The 17,374-nt window shown below is 34.3% G+C and overlaps 1 protein-coding gene across 6 annotated transcripts in view; it reads left to right on the plus strand.

Moving 5' to 3' along the window:
- IFT74 (intraflagellar transport 74) overlaps positions 1–17,374 on the plus strand; it is an 87,403-nt gene that overhangs the window by 38,159 nt on the left and 31,870 nt on the right. For all 6 annotated transcript variants that reach the window (XM_007108986.4, XM_007108987.4, XM_055087228.1 and 3 more), the window contains 3 exons: positions 3,923–4,066; positions 5,707–5,747; positions 8,449–8,528. In XM_007108986.4, the coding sequence (XP_007109048.1) occupies positions 3,923–4,066; positions 5,707–5,747; positions 8,449–8,528 (265 nt within the window). The remainder of the gene's footprint in view (positions 1–3,922; positions 4,067–5,706; positions 5,748–8,448; positions 8,529–17,374) is intronic.

Genomic DNA, 17,374 nt, shown 5'->3' on the forward strand with positions numbered 1-17,374 from the left:
GAAGCAACCTAAGTGTCCATTGACAGACGAATGGATAAAGAAGATGTGGCACATATATACACTGGAATATTACTCAGCCATAAAAAGAAACGAAATTGATTTATTTGTAGTGAGGTGGATGGACCTAGAGTCTGTCATACAGAGTGAAGTAAGTCAGAAAGAGAAAAACAAATACCGTATGGTAACACATATATATGGAATCTAAAAAAAAAAAAATGGTTCTGATGAACCTAGGGGCAGGACAGGAATAAAGACGCAGACTAGAGAATGGACTTGAGGACACGAGGGGGAAGGGTAAGCTGGGATGAATTAAGAGAGTAGCGCTGGCATATATACACTACCAAATGTAAAACAGATAGCTAGTGGGAAGCAGGCACAGGGAAATCAGCTCAGTGTTTTGCAACCACCTAGATGGGTGGAATGGGGAGAGTGGGAGGGAGACTCAAGAGGGAGGGGATATGGGGATATATATGTATACATATAGCTGATTCACTTTGCTCTGTAGCAGAAACTAACACAACATTGTAAAGCAATTATACTCGAATAAAGATGTTAAAAAAAAACATACGAACAAGAGACTAAAAAGGAATGAAGAGAGAGAAGTCAATTCATTACTTTAAAGATGTAGAAGCTTGCGTGTGTTTTATTATTTGTTTATTTAAAGCGTTTTTAAATTCACAAACATGTTTTTTATTAAAAAATTGAATAAGATGAAAGTAAAAATGCCTATTTCTTTTCCCTCTTTCCAGACAGAACTGCTCTCACATTTATTGAGTGATTACTATGTGCTTTTTTTGAGCTCTTTATATATGTCACCAGCATTGTCATTTTATCTTCACAGCAATCCTATAATCCTACCTTCATTTTACTGTTGAGAAAAATCTTAAGTGGGATGTACACTGGATATGCTGTCTGCAGCTTTTTTTTTTTAACCTAACATTCTCTCTTGAATGTCTATTCATGTCAGCTCTTAAGATATCTTTCTCATTATTTGAAATTACTGCATTGTATAACATTGTATGACTATATATAGCACAGCCTTGTAGATGACTAGGTTGTTTATATTGACAGTTTTTTGAGATTATAAAACAATGCTGTAGTGAAAACACATTTTATGCAAAGTTACTACGAGTGTATCTTAAGATAAATTTCTTGCATTGGGTCAGAAGGTACAAACTTCTAAAACGTTGTAACATTGCCAAATTGCCTTCCAAAAAAGTTCCATTTTCTACTCCTAATCTCAATGTATGAGAGTGCCTATTTCCCCCTGTACTTATTAACAGCTGCATTATCCATCCACCTTTTCCATTTTTACTAGTTTAATAGTTTAAAATTAGTATCTTGTTTTAATTTTCATTTATTTATACAAAAAGTTGAGTATCTCTTTATATATTTGTTGGCCAATGTATTCTTTTTCTGCACACTACCTTCCCACTGTCTGTACATCAAATCTTGCCTGCCTTTCTTGATTTCCTATGCATGCAGGTAGCTATAACGATAATAGGTTAGTAACAATTGTAAATTGACATGATTGCTTTCACCTAGCTTGCAAAAGAAATAAACCATGAGTATTTTGTAATCATTCTTTTGGAAGTTTGCTATTGAAAAAACTAGTTTGCTTAAAAATATTAAGACGATTTTCTATATCCAGTTGTTTACATGTGTGTACACAGAATTTTTATTTTCTTTGATCTCTATGGTAATAAAAATATGCTTCAAAGAATAAGGACTGCATTTATATAGTGTTAGTACAGCCAGCTTTCAGAATTCCTCACTATCTTTTTTTAGGGTGTGTAGGAGAGAGTTAGGTCTTATTTCATTGGCAGATTTAGTTTCCACAGGAAGAGGTGTAGGGTGTAACCTTGGAGTTAGTGTTTCTATTGATGCCACTCTACTTTGGCATTTGTACATGTATGCCTAAAATTACATGAATTTAAAAAAATTTACAGTATTCTCAAATGAAGAAAATGTAGATCCTAATTCTGTTTAACTTTAGCTGGATTCCTTTGTGGGTCTTTTTGGGGGGGTGGGCGGAGATTTGTTCTTCAAGATAACATTATGTCAAATATCAATCAAGTAGTGTTTATTGCATATCTGCTGTGTGCTCCCTACTGTGCTAAGTATTGCTGATTCAGTTTCAGGAGTGTGAAAAAAATCAGGTGAAGATCAACATGAGCTTGAGTCTTCAGGAGTGGTTTTATCAAGATGCAATAATGAACATGTCTATAGGTGGTTAAGCAAAAGGGAAGGGGAAGGTACTATGAAAAGGGATACATCAAAATGTCTGCATTTTTTCTGTCGGTATTTTATTATCATACCTTTTCACCTGAAGCTAATACATTACTTAAGCTGTGTATATAACCCTTTGCCTATGGACTTTCAAACATTTCCTCTTGTTCACTTTTTCCTTTTTTTAAGATCCCTTCTCTTTTGCTTTCCAAAAGGAGGAGGTCTCCCCTCTTAAAAATCTTGCTCAGGGCTTCCCTGGTGGCGCAGTGGTTGAGAGCCCGCCTGCCGATGCAGGGGACGCGGGTTCGTGCCCGGGTCCGGGAAGATCCCACATGCCATGGCCGCGGAGCCTGCGCGTCCGGAGCCTGTGCTCCGCAACGGGAGGGGCCACGACAGTGAGAGGCCCTCGTAAAGCAAAAAAAAAAAAAAAAAATCTTGCTCATTCTGTGGGCCTGGTTTCAGATATCATTAACTTTTTTTTTTTCACGATTAACTTTTATTTTTGTTAACTTAGAAAAATTATTTAGATATCAGATCATCAGTTTTCTCATCAGTGAAACAGAGATGATAGTACTATCTTACAGAGTTGCTTTGAGTGTTAGAGATAGTATATAAAAAATATGAAGTATTAGTGCCTGGCACAGAATACGTGCTCAATAAATAACAGCTTCAAATGTCATTTTCATCATCATAATCACCACTACCACCAACATCCCTAGCTCTTTTGGTTATCTTTTAAAATTATCACATCCCTTATTTTCTCTTTGTGAACAGTAGAACAGTGGTGAATACATGGTAATTTTACTACTCATGTCTATTAGTTTCCTAGTGCTGCTGTAATAAAGTATCACAAACTGGGTGACATAAAACAACAGAAATTTTCTTGTAGTTCTGGAGGCTAAAAGTCTAAAATCAAAGCATCAGCAGAGACTTGCTTCTTCTGGGACACTAGGTAGAATCCTTCCTTGCCTCTTCCTAGCTTCTGGTGCTGGTTATCAATCCTTGGCATTTGTTCCTTGACTTGTAGCTACATCACTCCATTCTTTACCTATATCATCAAATGGCATTCTCCTCGGGTGTCTCTGTTTTTATCTCTTCTCTTTTAATAAAGAGCAGTTAATACTGAATTAAGGTCCACTTTAATGACCTCAAGATAATCTTAACTTGATTAAATCTGCACAGACTCCATTTCAAATTAGGTCATGTTCACAGGTGCTGGAGATTAGGACTTCAGCATACATTTTGAGGGGGTATAATTCAGCCCATAACATTGTAGGAAAGCATATATATGATCTATTCAGGGGAAAACATCTTCCTTCTAGAGATCAGTTCCTTAGACTTTGGATTGGGTTTTGTGGTTAAAGTTATACATACATCGTTACATTTTCTTTATTATCTTCCCATTGGTAGAGATGTCTTTATCTTTGTTTAGGTCTTATATTTAGAAAATAAAATAAAATAAAGCTACCACCTTCTTGTGAATCTTAGACTGAAAATGCTTATGAAAGTATATAGGAATTTATTTTTATTCTTCCATGTTTAGAATGTGCTTTGTAGCATTATTGAGTACTCTAGGTTCTTGATAATCTCTATTTAAAGATGATGGTAGTTTAAATTTGTCCTTAGTCTTATAAACTGAAAACTATTTGAATAGTTTTTGATAAAATACTAAAATTATTTTAATTCTCTTCAGGAAATAGCACACTCCCAGGTAAAACAGGAGGCTGTATTGTTGCATGAAAAACTTTATGAGTTGGAGTCCCATCGGGATCAAATGATTGCAGAAGACAAAAGCATGGGATCCCCAATGGAAGAGAGAGAGAGATTACTTAAGCAGGTAGGAAAAACAAACATACTTATTTTAATATGTCAGGATTTGGTAAATGTATCAGTCTGTTTTATTTAAGGCATATGAATTGAACAGAAAGCTAATAAGCTTATTTGCTTAAAAAAAAGTGAAAAGTGAACTCCATCTAAATTAATATGAACTGCTTGACCAAGAAGATCTAGGTAAAAGTCATTTTTCAAATAAACTGTTTTTTTTTTTTTTTTTTACTTAAATCCTAATTTTATATGGTCTTCATGCATATTTTGGTCATTTTTTCATGTTTTGGATCCTTATAAGAAAAACTTGAAACTCTTCATATTGGTCAGTAAATAATTAATCTTATTGAAGATGTATTCCATTATTTGTTTTGGGCCTCATATTTAGAAAATGAAGTGCCCCAAGGCTGACGACTTTGGTTATTTCTATCAGTGCCACCATGAAGTGAATGGAATTAAAATGTTCTGTGAAATCACAGTATGTCACCATGTTATGTCACATGTGTTCAGTAGCTTTCTAACTATCCCAAGGCTGGCTTTAATTTAGCCTATTGTTTATCCTGAGACACCCTAAATATACAGCCCTTAGGAGCCTATATATTTGGGAGCACCTCTAGTCAGGAACCTACAAATGGGACTCCTTTGTGGTCTTAGATTGAATCCAGTGAATTTGCAGGAAATTTAGGGATCAACTCAGGAGCTATTTAACTGTTAGAATCATTCTAGAAAGGTATCAAAATCTAGAATCTCTGAAGTTCCTTGGAAAGAGATCATTGAAGGCAGGGGACGAAAAGTGATCTTGGGATAGAATTTCTCGATAGAATACAGAATGACTAGTTAAATTTGAATTTCAGATAAGCAGTGAATAATCTTTTAGAATAAATATATACGTAAGGATAATAAGTGTATTCCAAATACATACCACAAAAGTTATTCATTGTTTTTCTGAAATTCAAATGTAATGGGGATTGCTAAATCTGGCAGCCCTACCGTGTGCGTGGGTTGGGGGTGGGGAGCAGGGGTGGGGAGACAGGCTCAAAAATCCTAGATATTTATGTAAATTGATCCAGGCCTGAAGATGTGTTAACTTCTTGGTGCCATGTGGATAGATATGGATATTTATCAATCATCACTCATCCTTTGAGCAGGAAAGAAAAATCTGTGAATAGTTCCCTAATGATGTTCCTTTTAACTTCAAAGGTTGAATTTCAAGAAATAAGTTTATGAGGACATGGGGAGGGGGAAGGGTAAGCTGTGACGAAGTGAGAGAGTGGCAGGGACATATATGCACTACCAAGTGTAAATTAGATAGCTAGTGGGAAGCTGCCGCATAGCACAGGGAGATCACCTCTGTGCTTTGTGACCATGAGAGGGGTGGGATAGGGAGGGTGGGAGGGAGGGAGACACAAGAGGGAAGAGATATGGGAACATATGTATATGTATAACTGATTCACTTTGTTGTAAAGGAGAAACTAACACACTATTGTAAAACAGTTATACTCCAATAAAGATGTTAAAAAAAAAAAAAAAAAGAAATAAGTTTAAAGCGACTAGATTTGATATTTTGGTACACACCCTAGAAGGAAAATCTCTTTAAGATAGCCTAACAATGAGTAATTCTTTAAATTCTGTTTTCTCTTTATGCCTTTATAGGTTAAAGAAGATAATCAGGAAATAGCCAGCATGGAGCGACAGTAAGTAGTTTTACACTAGGACATTTTACATTCATTTTTCATCTTTTAAATTGCATTCTAAATGTGTAAGAGGTGCATATTGTTACAGTCATTTTTTCTGTGATTCACATTGACAATATTGATGCAGCTTTCAGTTTTATTTATAGCTTTAAATAATTCTTTGAATGTTTAGTTAAGAGCCATTACATAGTATAATTGCTTTTTAAAAACAGCTTTATTGTGATATAATACATACCGTACAATTCACATATTTAAAGTGTACAATTCAGAGGTTTTTACTATATTCACAGAGTTGTGCAACTACCACCTCAGTCAATTTCAGAACAGTTCAGTCACCCCTATAGAAACCCATATCCCTTAACCATCACAGCTCGCATCCCCCATTCCCAGCCCTAAGCAACCACTGTACCTTATGTCTCTGTAGATTGGCCTGTTCTGGACATGTCATATAAATGAAAGCATACAATATATGGTCCTATGTGGCTGGATTCTTATACTTAGCATAATGTTTTCAGGGTTCATCTGTGTTGTAGCATGTATCAGTATTTCATTTCTTTTTATTGACAAATAATATCCCATTTGTGTGGCTGTACCATATTTATTTATCCATTCATTAATTGATGGACATTTGGATTGTTTCTATATTTTGGCTGTGATGGATCATGCTGGTATGAACAATCGTGTACATGTTTTTGTGTGGACATATATTTTCGCTTCTCTTGGGTATTTACCTAGGAGTGGAATTTACCTAGGAGTGCTGGTTCATACGGTAACTCTATATTTAACTTTTCGAGGAGGTGCCAGACTATTTTCCAATGCAGCTGCACCATTTTACATTTTCACCAGCAGTGTATAAGTGTTCCAGTTTCTCCATGACCTCATCAACGCTTGTTATTATCTGTCATTTTTGATTACTGTGTAGCCATCATAGTAGGTGTGAAGTGGTATCATTGATTTGCATTTTCCTGATGATTAATGAATGATGTTGAATTTTTTTTTCCTGTACTTATTGGTCATATATATATATTCTTTGGAGAAATGTCTATTCACATTCTTTGCCCATTTTTTTTGTTTTATTTATTTATTTATTTATTTTTTATAGATCATTATTGGAGTATAATTGCTTCACAATAATGTGTTAGTTTCTTTTGTACAAAAACGTGAATCAGCCATATGCATACATATATCCCCACATACCCTCCCTCTTGAACCCCCCCTCCCGCCCTCCTTATCCCACCCCTCTAGGTCATTGCAAAGCATCAAGCTGATCTCCCTGTGCTTTTGCCCATTTTTAAATTGGGTTATTTATTGTTTCATTATTGAATTGTAAGAGCTCTTCATATATTCTAAAGTCTCTTATCAGATAAATGATTTGCAAAATTTTTCTTCCATTATTTGGGTTTTCTTTTCACTTTCTTTATGGTGTCCTTTGAAGCACAAAAGTTTTAAATTTTTTTTAAGACTTAATTTTTTTAAATAAATTTATTTATTTTATTTATTTATTTTTGGCTGCATTGAGTCTTCATTGCTGCGCACAGGCTTTCTCTAGTTGCAGCAAGCAGGGGCTACTCTTTGTTGCAGTGCCTGGGCTCCTCATTGCAGTGGCTTCTCTTGTTGTGGAGCACGGGCTCTAGGTGTGCAGGCTTCAGTAGTTGTGGCTCACGGGCTCTAGAGCGCAGGCTTAGTAGTTGTGGTGCACAGGCTTATTTGTTCTGCGGCATGTGGGATCTTCCCAGACCAGGGGTCGAACTTGTATCCTCTGCATTGGCAGGTGGATTCTTAACCACTGCGCCACCAGGGAAGTCCCAGTAGTTTTAAATTTTGATTATATCTGGTTTATTTATTTTTTTCTTTTGTCGTTTGTGCTTTTGGTGTCATATGTAAGAAACCAATGCTTAGTTCAATTTCATGAAGATTTATGCTTATGTTTTTTTATTTAAGTGTTTTATAGTTTAGTTCTTATGTTTAGATCTATGACCCACTTTTAGTTAACTTTTGTGTATGGTATGAGGTCAGAGTCCAGTTTTATTCTTTTGCTTGTGCATATCCAGTTATCCCAGCACCATTCATTGAAATATTCTTTCAACAAATATTATTTAATGTTTTCTTTCTCTTTTAATTGTTTTGGCACCTTTGTCAAAAATTAGTTGTATATAGATACAGGGTCTTATTCCTAGACTCACAATTCTATTCCATTGTCTATCCTTAAAAGGATATGTCTATCTTTATTCCAGTATCATATTGTCTTGATTACTATAGCTTTGTAATAAGTACAACTGCTTTTGTTAAAATTTTAACCCATATAATCTTCTCTCAATGGTAAATTTTCTCTTATTTTCTAACTTTTAAGACAAACTTGCTAACTTAGTTTAGTTTATATAAACCTACAAAAAGAAGGTTGCTGAAGTTTTTTTATTTTCTTAATATCACAAGTAAAGCTCAAAAGAAGGCTGGGGAAGGTTCTACTGTTGATGTCAGGCAAGCCAACATTCTCAGAACACACTTGTACTCTAAATATGAATCGTGAAAAAAGATTTTTCTCTCAAAATTTATAGTATTGTCCTCAGAATAAAGCATATTATTTATTGATATTGTTTCTTCAGATTCAAAAAGATTTAAGATTTCGTAACATCGTCACTAAATGTTTTTACTGAATATCTAAATTGTCTGCCATAAATTCATTAAATAATATTTTCAACAGGTTAACAGATATAAAAGAAAAAATAAATCAGCTTAATGAAGAAATTAGACAACTTGACATGGATTTAGAAGAACACCAAGGTAATTTTAAAAATATTTTTATGATGTATAATATAGATACATAGCAGTATTTATACAGTATTAACTTGGGCCTCAGGGACTGTTTACCTGGGGTTTATTATTTAATTCTTTGTGATATCACTAAGTTTAACTATTAAAATACTAAACTATTAAAATAGTAGTAGTAACTAAATATTATAGTTAGTATTGAATCATTTAAGTAATATTTTAAATATTTTAGTTAGTATTGAATTTTAATAGTAACTAAATATTATAGTTAGTATTGAATTATTTAAGCCAACTAAAAACTTATATAACTTAAAATGGTTATATAATGGCAAGAATTTATTTTGTTTTGCCAAGAAATTTTTTTTTTAATCAAGTAAAATGGTTTAAAGTTGCTCACAGATTTCTAAGTTATACTTCTTCAATATTGTCAGCTATTAACTGGGGTAAGTGGTAGAGTTACAGGGGAGTGAGGATCAAGTCACAAATATCACAAAAAATGCAGGAAGAATTACTCACTAGGGGACCCACTAATGTGGTGGCAAGTACTGATTATTCCAATCCTCTCTGAGCTTTCCCCAGCAGTGGGATTTGAAGAGCCAAGGCAGGGACCAGAGCACTTGGGGTGGAAATGCTGTGGTCGGGATTTGGGAGCTACAGTGTATGTGTGGCTGAGGGAAGAGTTTGGGCATCCCAGGTTCCTAACCAACTTGTCTCTAACAAGGGAGGAAAAGCTGGGTTACTATGGCACTTTAATCACAGATTAACTGCAAACCAGTTGATATGCTATTGGATTATCAAGAGTTGACTATATATTCTTATGAGTTAGGTATTCTATTGTAAATAATATGCCTATTATGGCTAAAGAAACATTCATAGCAGGGAAAAAGGGTGTTCTTTTCCTAAATTAATTTTTTATTTCAATTTTAATGCAGTGTATTAGTTTTATTTATACATTTTATTGATTTATGAATAATAGCATTAGCTACTATTAATTGATTACTTACCTGGACTGGTTACTTTGTGATCTTTGCAGGAACACTTTGAAGGCTTCTAACCTCTTTTATGCTTGTTGAAACTCAGAGAAGTTAACTCAAATTCTCACAGCTAGTAAGGGGTAAAGTCTAGATATAAACCAAGTTCTCTTTGACCCCAAAGTGTTAGTTCTATTGCCCAAGCCTAATCTTGGCTTTCTGATATGAAGTGCTGTATTTGTGAAATAAAAATATTCTTGTGAAATGCTTACAGTCTTATTTACATGTGGCTACATGTAAACAAGACATCTAAAATCAGACAAACTTTAAATCCTGGTTATTAGGTAAGTAAACTTATCTGAGCTTTCATTCTCTCATCTGCAAAATGAATATAGTGGTCCTACCTCACTAAGATTTACAAATAGTAAATGGTATACATGGCAAGGTAGGTTCACAATAAATTGTTACTAAGGTCATGTTGTTTTCTTTATTAAATTATTTTATTGCTTTTCATTTATGTAGATCTAGTATATAGATTTTCTTTGTTAATAAATTATTCTGTGAAATCTGATAATGTTCTTGATTTCAGATGCTTTATGGGATACATTTTAAATAATATTCCTCCTTCTAAATTTAAATTTCTAGCAGAATTCTATTTATTTTTCCAGTAAAATAACTCATTTGGGGGTAACAATTTATTATTAATTGCTAGTTCTATGATAAATAGAATGCTTTGAATTGTAACTTCCCTTTTCCTTTTTGTTTTCGTAAACTCTTTGTCCTTTTTTTTTTTTTTTTTCTGCCGCACCACAGCTTGTGGGCTCTCAGTTCCCCTACCAGGGATCGAATCAGTTCCTCCTGCAGTGGAAGTGAGGAGCCCTAACCACTGGGCCACCAGGGAAATTAATGTAGAAAGGCACAATCTATAATGTAATGTAATAGTAGCAAAAAGGCATATATATATATATGTACATATAAAAATATATGTGATATATAAATATGTATTGTATGTTCACATATATATCAATGCATTTATTTTTTGTTCTTTTACTACACTTTGATCATCCTGGATTATTGGTTCAACAGCACAGGGGTTTTTATTAGAAGGTCACTTGTGAGTTCAGGACCTCATTATTTCTTTCCTGAACTATTTCAGTAGTCTACTAACTGGTCCCCCGACCTCCAATCTTGCTCCCTCTCAGATTCATCCACCACAGTGTTGCCAGAGTGACTTATGTGAAATGTGATTCTGTATCGTTCTCCACTTCACAGTGGTTCCCCATGACCTGCAAGATAAAATGTAAGAATCTTTGTATGGCATTCTAGTCCCTCCATAATCTGGCCTGTACTTTGTCAGCCTCCTCTCCTACCCCTCAGCATCTCTATCCTTACATTCTAAGAATAATAGTAATAATCTACCAGTGGTACCTCACACCTCACCCTCTTTATCATACATCAAAGGATTGTTTCATGCTCAATCCTTTGCTCCTATTATTTGTTCCCTTTTCTTGAGTGTTCTTTTCCCTGTTACTTTACTAACTTCTCATTTTTTAAGATCTAGCTCAGGTATCCTTTCATATCCAACATAGTAACCCTAATTTCTCTCCCTGACCTATTTCTGGGCTGGGCTAAGTGAGTGATCCCCTCCGTTATCAGAACGCACGGCATAAATGTATTGACCACATTACTTTACCACTTTCTACTTAGGTGTTTGTCTTTTCCCTTAGGCTATACATCCTCCAGGACAGGGACTGTGTCTTGTTCACTTTGGTAACCTCTTTCATCAACACAATGCCTGGGAAAGTAAACATTCAATAAGTCTTTGTGGAGTGAATTAAACAGTCCTGTATTTTATTTATATATTTTTTAATAATTATTATTTATTTTGGCTGCACTGTGCAGCTTGTGGGATTTTAGTTCCCCATCCAGGGACTGAACCCAGTCCCTCAGCAGTGAGAGCATGGAGTCCTAACAGCTGGACAGCCAGGGAATTCCCAGTCCTGTATTTTAGAAGGGAAAGATTTGTAGAATGAATTAAAGGTGAGAGTTGGGCTCCAGTCACTTCTTTGGGCCCTCTGGTTCTTAAGATATACAAATGCACTCTTATCTACAGAGAGAGCTTGATTAGTTAGCAACAGTTTTATTACTTTTTAGAGGATTCCTACCTTCGATTTATGATTTCCAGTAAAGAGGTGGATTCTTATCTACATCTGCATTCTCAGCAGTCCCTTGACTCAAGATTGTGGATAATATTCTCCTTAAGATGTGGAGGATTATCAAGTTATTTTGACTTTCTGGTCCATACTTATCTCTGCCCCCAGTTTTGCTCCTTCTGGCCCATTTTATTAATTTCTTAGATGTTACCTGGTTTCTTCCATTTATGGCACCTGTGTGTAATCCAGCTAGGCCACCTTTTGCCTTGTAGGGGTTCTGGTTAACATAACATTTAAACCATATATGTGTTTGTACATGTCTGACTTTGTTAGTACTTTCTCCAACCCTTCAGTTTTCAAATAAACTTTTAAAAGGTTTCCGTAATTCACTCTAAATTTAAAGGCATCCTTTGATACTGGTTTAGGTACAGTTATGTTCTCTGCTAGATATTAATGGTGGTCCTGTAATCTAACAGCTTCTTCAAGTTCATCATATTTTTGCACTTTTTAAGTCCTTAAAGTTATAATTTGCTAAAAGTTACATTGTCTCAAAGTTAACTAAATAAAATCAATTAACAGTTATTTGGCTATTCTACAAAAATCTTCATTATTCCTAGATGCTGAGTTATCAGTTTCTGTGACAATCTGGATAATGCAGAAAAAATCCTCGTAATACACTTACACTTTTGACTAATTCTAGATGGGCTTCTTTGCTCTCAAATCTTTATTTAGTCTTTGTAAGTAATTTTTAAAGGTGAAATAATCTCATAATAGAGAATTTTCATTATAATAAAATGTCATTACTTTTTTAAACTGCTGGGGGATTTAATCCTATTATGTTAAGTATTTGTTAGACTTCACCCCTACATGTAGTAGTTTTACTTTATTGCTGGATCAGGTAATTTTGTTTTATTGGTTCTAAAAATATTTAGGTTTAAATATGTGTACTATCCTATATTTTAGCAGGAAAGGAATTGTTACTATTTTTGTTAACTAGAAGCAGTGAGAAATAGCTCTATTGAAAGTTGTTATATGGTCAGAATTCGGCTACATTCTGCATCATTATTAAAGCAGAGCACTATTGGCAGATGCCATGCTACTTTTCAGAAAAGCCTGATTTCTCCTGGAATCCATCCTGATTTCTCCTTTCTCAGCTGAAGTGCCAACCATTAAATATTTACTTAATTGTTGCTTTTTAAAATGCTCCTTCTGTATGAGAAAGGGAAAGTAATGGAAAAGGCCTTGTAGCTCTAGGTGAAGGCAACAAGATAATAGTAGCCTATATTCTCATTCAACATAGGATATTATTTTTATTATTCTTTTACCTAAAGATTTACTCCTAACATATAGTTGAGTAATTAGTTTTTGATAAGGTAATTGTTGACTAAGAAAATGTATTCTCACCACAAATTAATTTTTGTATATTTTATATTGAAGGTCCCTCAAAGTAAATGGTGTTTATTGGTCCACTTAACTCAGGCCTCTACTGTACTCTTCACTATATTCCGTTAAATTCTAAAAAGAGCAGTGTTACTATTTTAAGACATGACAAAACCTTTCATGGTGTAGGAACACAAAATAAGTGATTGTCTATGCAGAACTCCTGAGCCTTTTGAAATTTGGTTAATTCTCAGCTTTACCCAGTGCAGCTTAGGTTTAGACTTTCTCAGGTCTGCTAAATTAGTTATCATTTGTCCATCTGCTTCCAGCTTCCAAAATTTTATTACTAATGTTTCCGCTCCTATTTTCCTCATTGCTGGGAGTTTGACCTTTAAAAATTCTTTTTACTATAATTTTAGTGGAGTTTGGGGGGTGGGGCAGGTTAGGGTTAGATGTGCATGTTCAACCTATCATCTTTGTCAAAAAATTACCAGTTATAAACTTACCCAGAATTTCTGAAGAGTTTTAATCACCTTGAATGTACTTCATTTTATGGGTGTGTGTGTGTGTGTGTGTGTGTGTGTGTGTGTGTGTGTCTGTGTCTGTGTGTGTTGCCTCAAGTGACCATTCTCATGTATTGTCATTAACTGTGCAAATTATCAGTCAGCATCTAGGAGGTTACCCCTTCCTACTTTTTAAAAATTTTCCTTAAAGTAGTTAAAGTTATTTTAAAGACTCCAATTAACTTATTTTTTTTAATTGTGTACTTTTTATGTACAAATCTGGTGTGTACTTAATATGGAAAATTCAAGCAATACAAAAGTGTATAAAGTAAAAATCATCTCCTTTCTCCTCATACGCATCCCATTCTTCAGAGGTAATCATTGTTTACAGTTTGATATGTATAGCCTTTTAGACTTTTTTCTATACACAGCATATATATGTATATATATATTTAATGTATATATATTTAATTGAGTGATACAGTTCTTCTGAGCTTGAGTCTTTTCATTTAACTGTATATAATGAACATCCTTCCGTATGAGGATGTATATACTTCATTCTAAGAAGTGTAGCATAGTAGCCAATGTCAGGGCTTTAAAGCCAGGCTAAGAATGGTCCCTGGCACATACTTAAGTACTTACAAAAACTATTAGCTGTAGTCATGTTGATATTCTTGTTAAATAGTATTAGCTGTATCCCCATTGACATTAGGTTGTTTCTAATTTTTCACTACCAAGAACAATGCTGCAGTAAATAACCTTGATATATACATGTTTGTTAATTTGTTTATTTCTATAGGATAAATTTCTAGAAGTGAAATTTTGAATAGAAAGTTACTTATGTATACAATTTTGATTATTTTTGAAAATTTTTTTCCAGAAATGGTTGTACCAGTTTGTACATCCAGCAGCAGTATGTGAAAGTGCTTCCTCACCAGTGCTAGTTACTTCTCTGACAGTTCACTGTTCTCAAAGGCCTGAATTTGTAGTACTACCATGATCCACAAGGTGGAGCTAATTTTCTGGACATCTGCATGCTCAGGCAAGGCTTAAGGAACACAGTTAACAAAGTACAGTCACACTTCTCCCCAAGAAGGATTTTTGGGCATTATTGCTCACTACAAATTATTCCTTCAATTTTAGAGTACAGTATCTTCCCAAAGATTGATAAAATGGAATATCATGTGGTTATCAATACAGCATATCACAGACATCTAAATATCTCACAGCTACAATGTGATAAATATATATCATAATAGAAGTATGCATAAAATGTTACAGGATCATTGGATTACTGTCCTAAACTTCAAGTGAATTCATTGCAATTTACTCTATAATTTATATGTTGCTTTCAAGAGTAGTAAAAACATAAAATACAACCCTTTTCTTTGGTTTGTCTGTAGGATACTTCTTCCTACTCATAGTTCCAAGGCCCAGGTTAGAAGCTTTTATTCTCTAATTATGTCAGGTAAAATAGAATTTATAAAGACAGAATAGTTTTGTTTTAGAGCATGGGTTCTGCAACCCGAATGCTAGGATTCAAATCTGGGCTGTGCTGTTTTACTGGCTGATCTCAGACGTGCTACTTGACCTTTCTGTACCTTAGTTACCTCATCTTTAAAGTGGAGATAATAACAGTACCTACCTTCCTTTTAGGGTTACTCTGAGGATTAGATGAATGGAGTATGTGTGTGTGTGTGTGTATGACTCAGAATAGCATGCAATTTTAAAATTGCACATAAATGTTATTGGCTGTTATTATTAATGCTATTAATTAATTAATTTTTTTTAGGTTTTTTAAAACAGCTTTACAAAGGTTTAATTGACATACAATAAAGTGCACATATTTAAAGTACATAATTTGATAAGTTTTGACATATGCATCTACCTGTGAAACCATCACCACAATCAAGAGAGTAAACATACCCAACGATCCCCAAAATCTCCTAATACCCTTTTGCAGCCTATCCCTCCCACTCCTACCTGCCTCACTCTCCCATACCCAAGTAACCGATGATCTGGTTTCTGTCACTGTTGATTAATTTACATTTTCTAGAATTTTATATAAACAGAATCATAACTATGTACACATTTTTCTCTGGTCCTTCACTCAGCATAATTATTTTAAGATTTATCCATATATTTGCATGTGTCACCAGTTTGCTCCTGTTCATTGCTGAGTAGTATTCCACTGTGAAGATAAACCACAGTTTATTTATTCATTCTTCTTTGTCTGACTTGGATTAATTCTTTTTAATGATTCCATTTAATCTTCATTATTACTCTTTCATTTATAATTCTTTGTTATTTTAGTGGTTGCTTTAGGATATTGTGTATATCTTTAACTTATCACAGTCTACCTTCATGTTATATTATACCTCGTTATGTATAGTATAAGAACCTTGACAATGGCATGCTTCTACTTCTCCCTTCCTGGTCTTTGTGGTATTGTTATCACACATTTTCCTTTTACATATTTATAAGGTAATAACTACATAGCTATTTTTTTTTCACACACACGCTGTATTTTATTTTTACAAGAGATAAATAAACTGACACCAAGCATTGTAAATGGATGACCACCACAAAAGCAACAATGATTGCAGTTACCAAACACGAAACACACTCATACTATGTCATAATATTGACATTCAGTCCAGTAATCCTCCACTGTAACAGCTCCTTTACTTTGCAGTGAAAATTGGTTTGTATATTTTTTGCCTCTGAGTCCTTGCAGGATTTTTTTTTTTTTAATTCAAACAGAAAGTCAAAAAATTATAGTCATCCTCATCAGTTCACTCAGTCCCATGTAATTAATTTTGTTTTCATCTTGATCTTTTGTTAGCACTTTTATGAATTCATCAGTTTTCCATTAGAGTTCTGAAAATGCTTATTAATTCAGTTCAGCAGTACAGTCAGTTACCAGAAACCTGCACTTCTCAGAGTCTTTTCCATGAATTCCTTGAAGATGAAACCCTTTTATAGGAACATTTTTGCAAAAGCATCAGAGTACACCCAGAACTGTCTGTAAATGACAAAAGACTTAAAAATGACCACGGTTAAAGATTTGATGAAAGTTCATAATCAATTGACAAGGAAATTTAGTTATTTCTGAGATATCCATTTTGCATAGCTATTATTTTTGACAGTCAATTATATTTTTAAAAGATTACTAATAAGGAGCAAAATCTTACTATTTACCCATGTAGTTACCATTTCTGCTGTTCTTCAGTCCTTAGTGTAGATCCATATTTCCATCTGAGATCTTTCTCTTTCTGCTTGAAGGACTTTAAACATTTCTTGTAGTTATGGTCTGCTGGTGATGAATGCTTTCAGCTTTTGTAGGTCTGATATGCCTGTTTGCCTTCATTTTCAAAGGATATTTTTGCTGGGTATAGTCAAGGTTGACAGATTTTATCTTTCAGTACTTTAGAGATGTTGTTCCACTGTCTTCTCACTTACATTGTTTCTGATTAGAAATCTGCTTTTTTTTTTTTTTTTTTTTTTTTTTTTTTTTTTTTGTGGTACGCGGCTGTGCCACCAGGGAAGCCCCTGCTTTTTTTTTTTTTTAACATTTTTATTGGAGTATAATTGCTTTATAATGGTGTGTTACTTTTTGCTTTATAACAAAGTGAATCAGTTACACATATACATTTATCCCCATATCTCTTCCCTCTTGTGTCTCCCTCCCTCCCACCCTCCCTATCCCACCCTTCTAGCTGGTCGCAAAGCACCGAGCTGATCTCCCTGTGCTATGCAACTGCTTCCCCCTAGCTATCTATTTTACATTTGGTAGTGTATATGTCCATATATACACTACCACTCTCTCACTTTGTCCCAGCTTACCCTTC

The sequence above is a fragment of the Physeter macrocephalus genome, chromosome 9, assembly GCF_002837175.3.
Source record: "Physeter macrocephalus isolate SW-GA chromosome 9, ASM283717v5, whole genome shotgun sequence".
NCBI classification, from domain to species: domain Eukaryota; kingdom Metazoa; phylum Chordata; class Mammalia; order Artiodactyla; family Physeteridae; genus Physeter; species Physeter macrocephalus.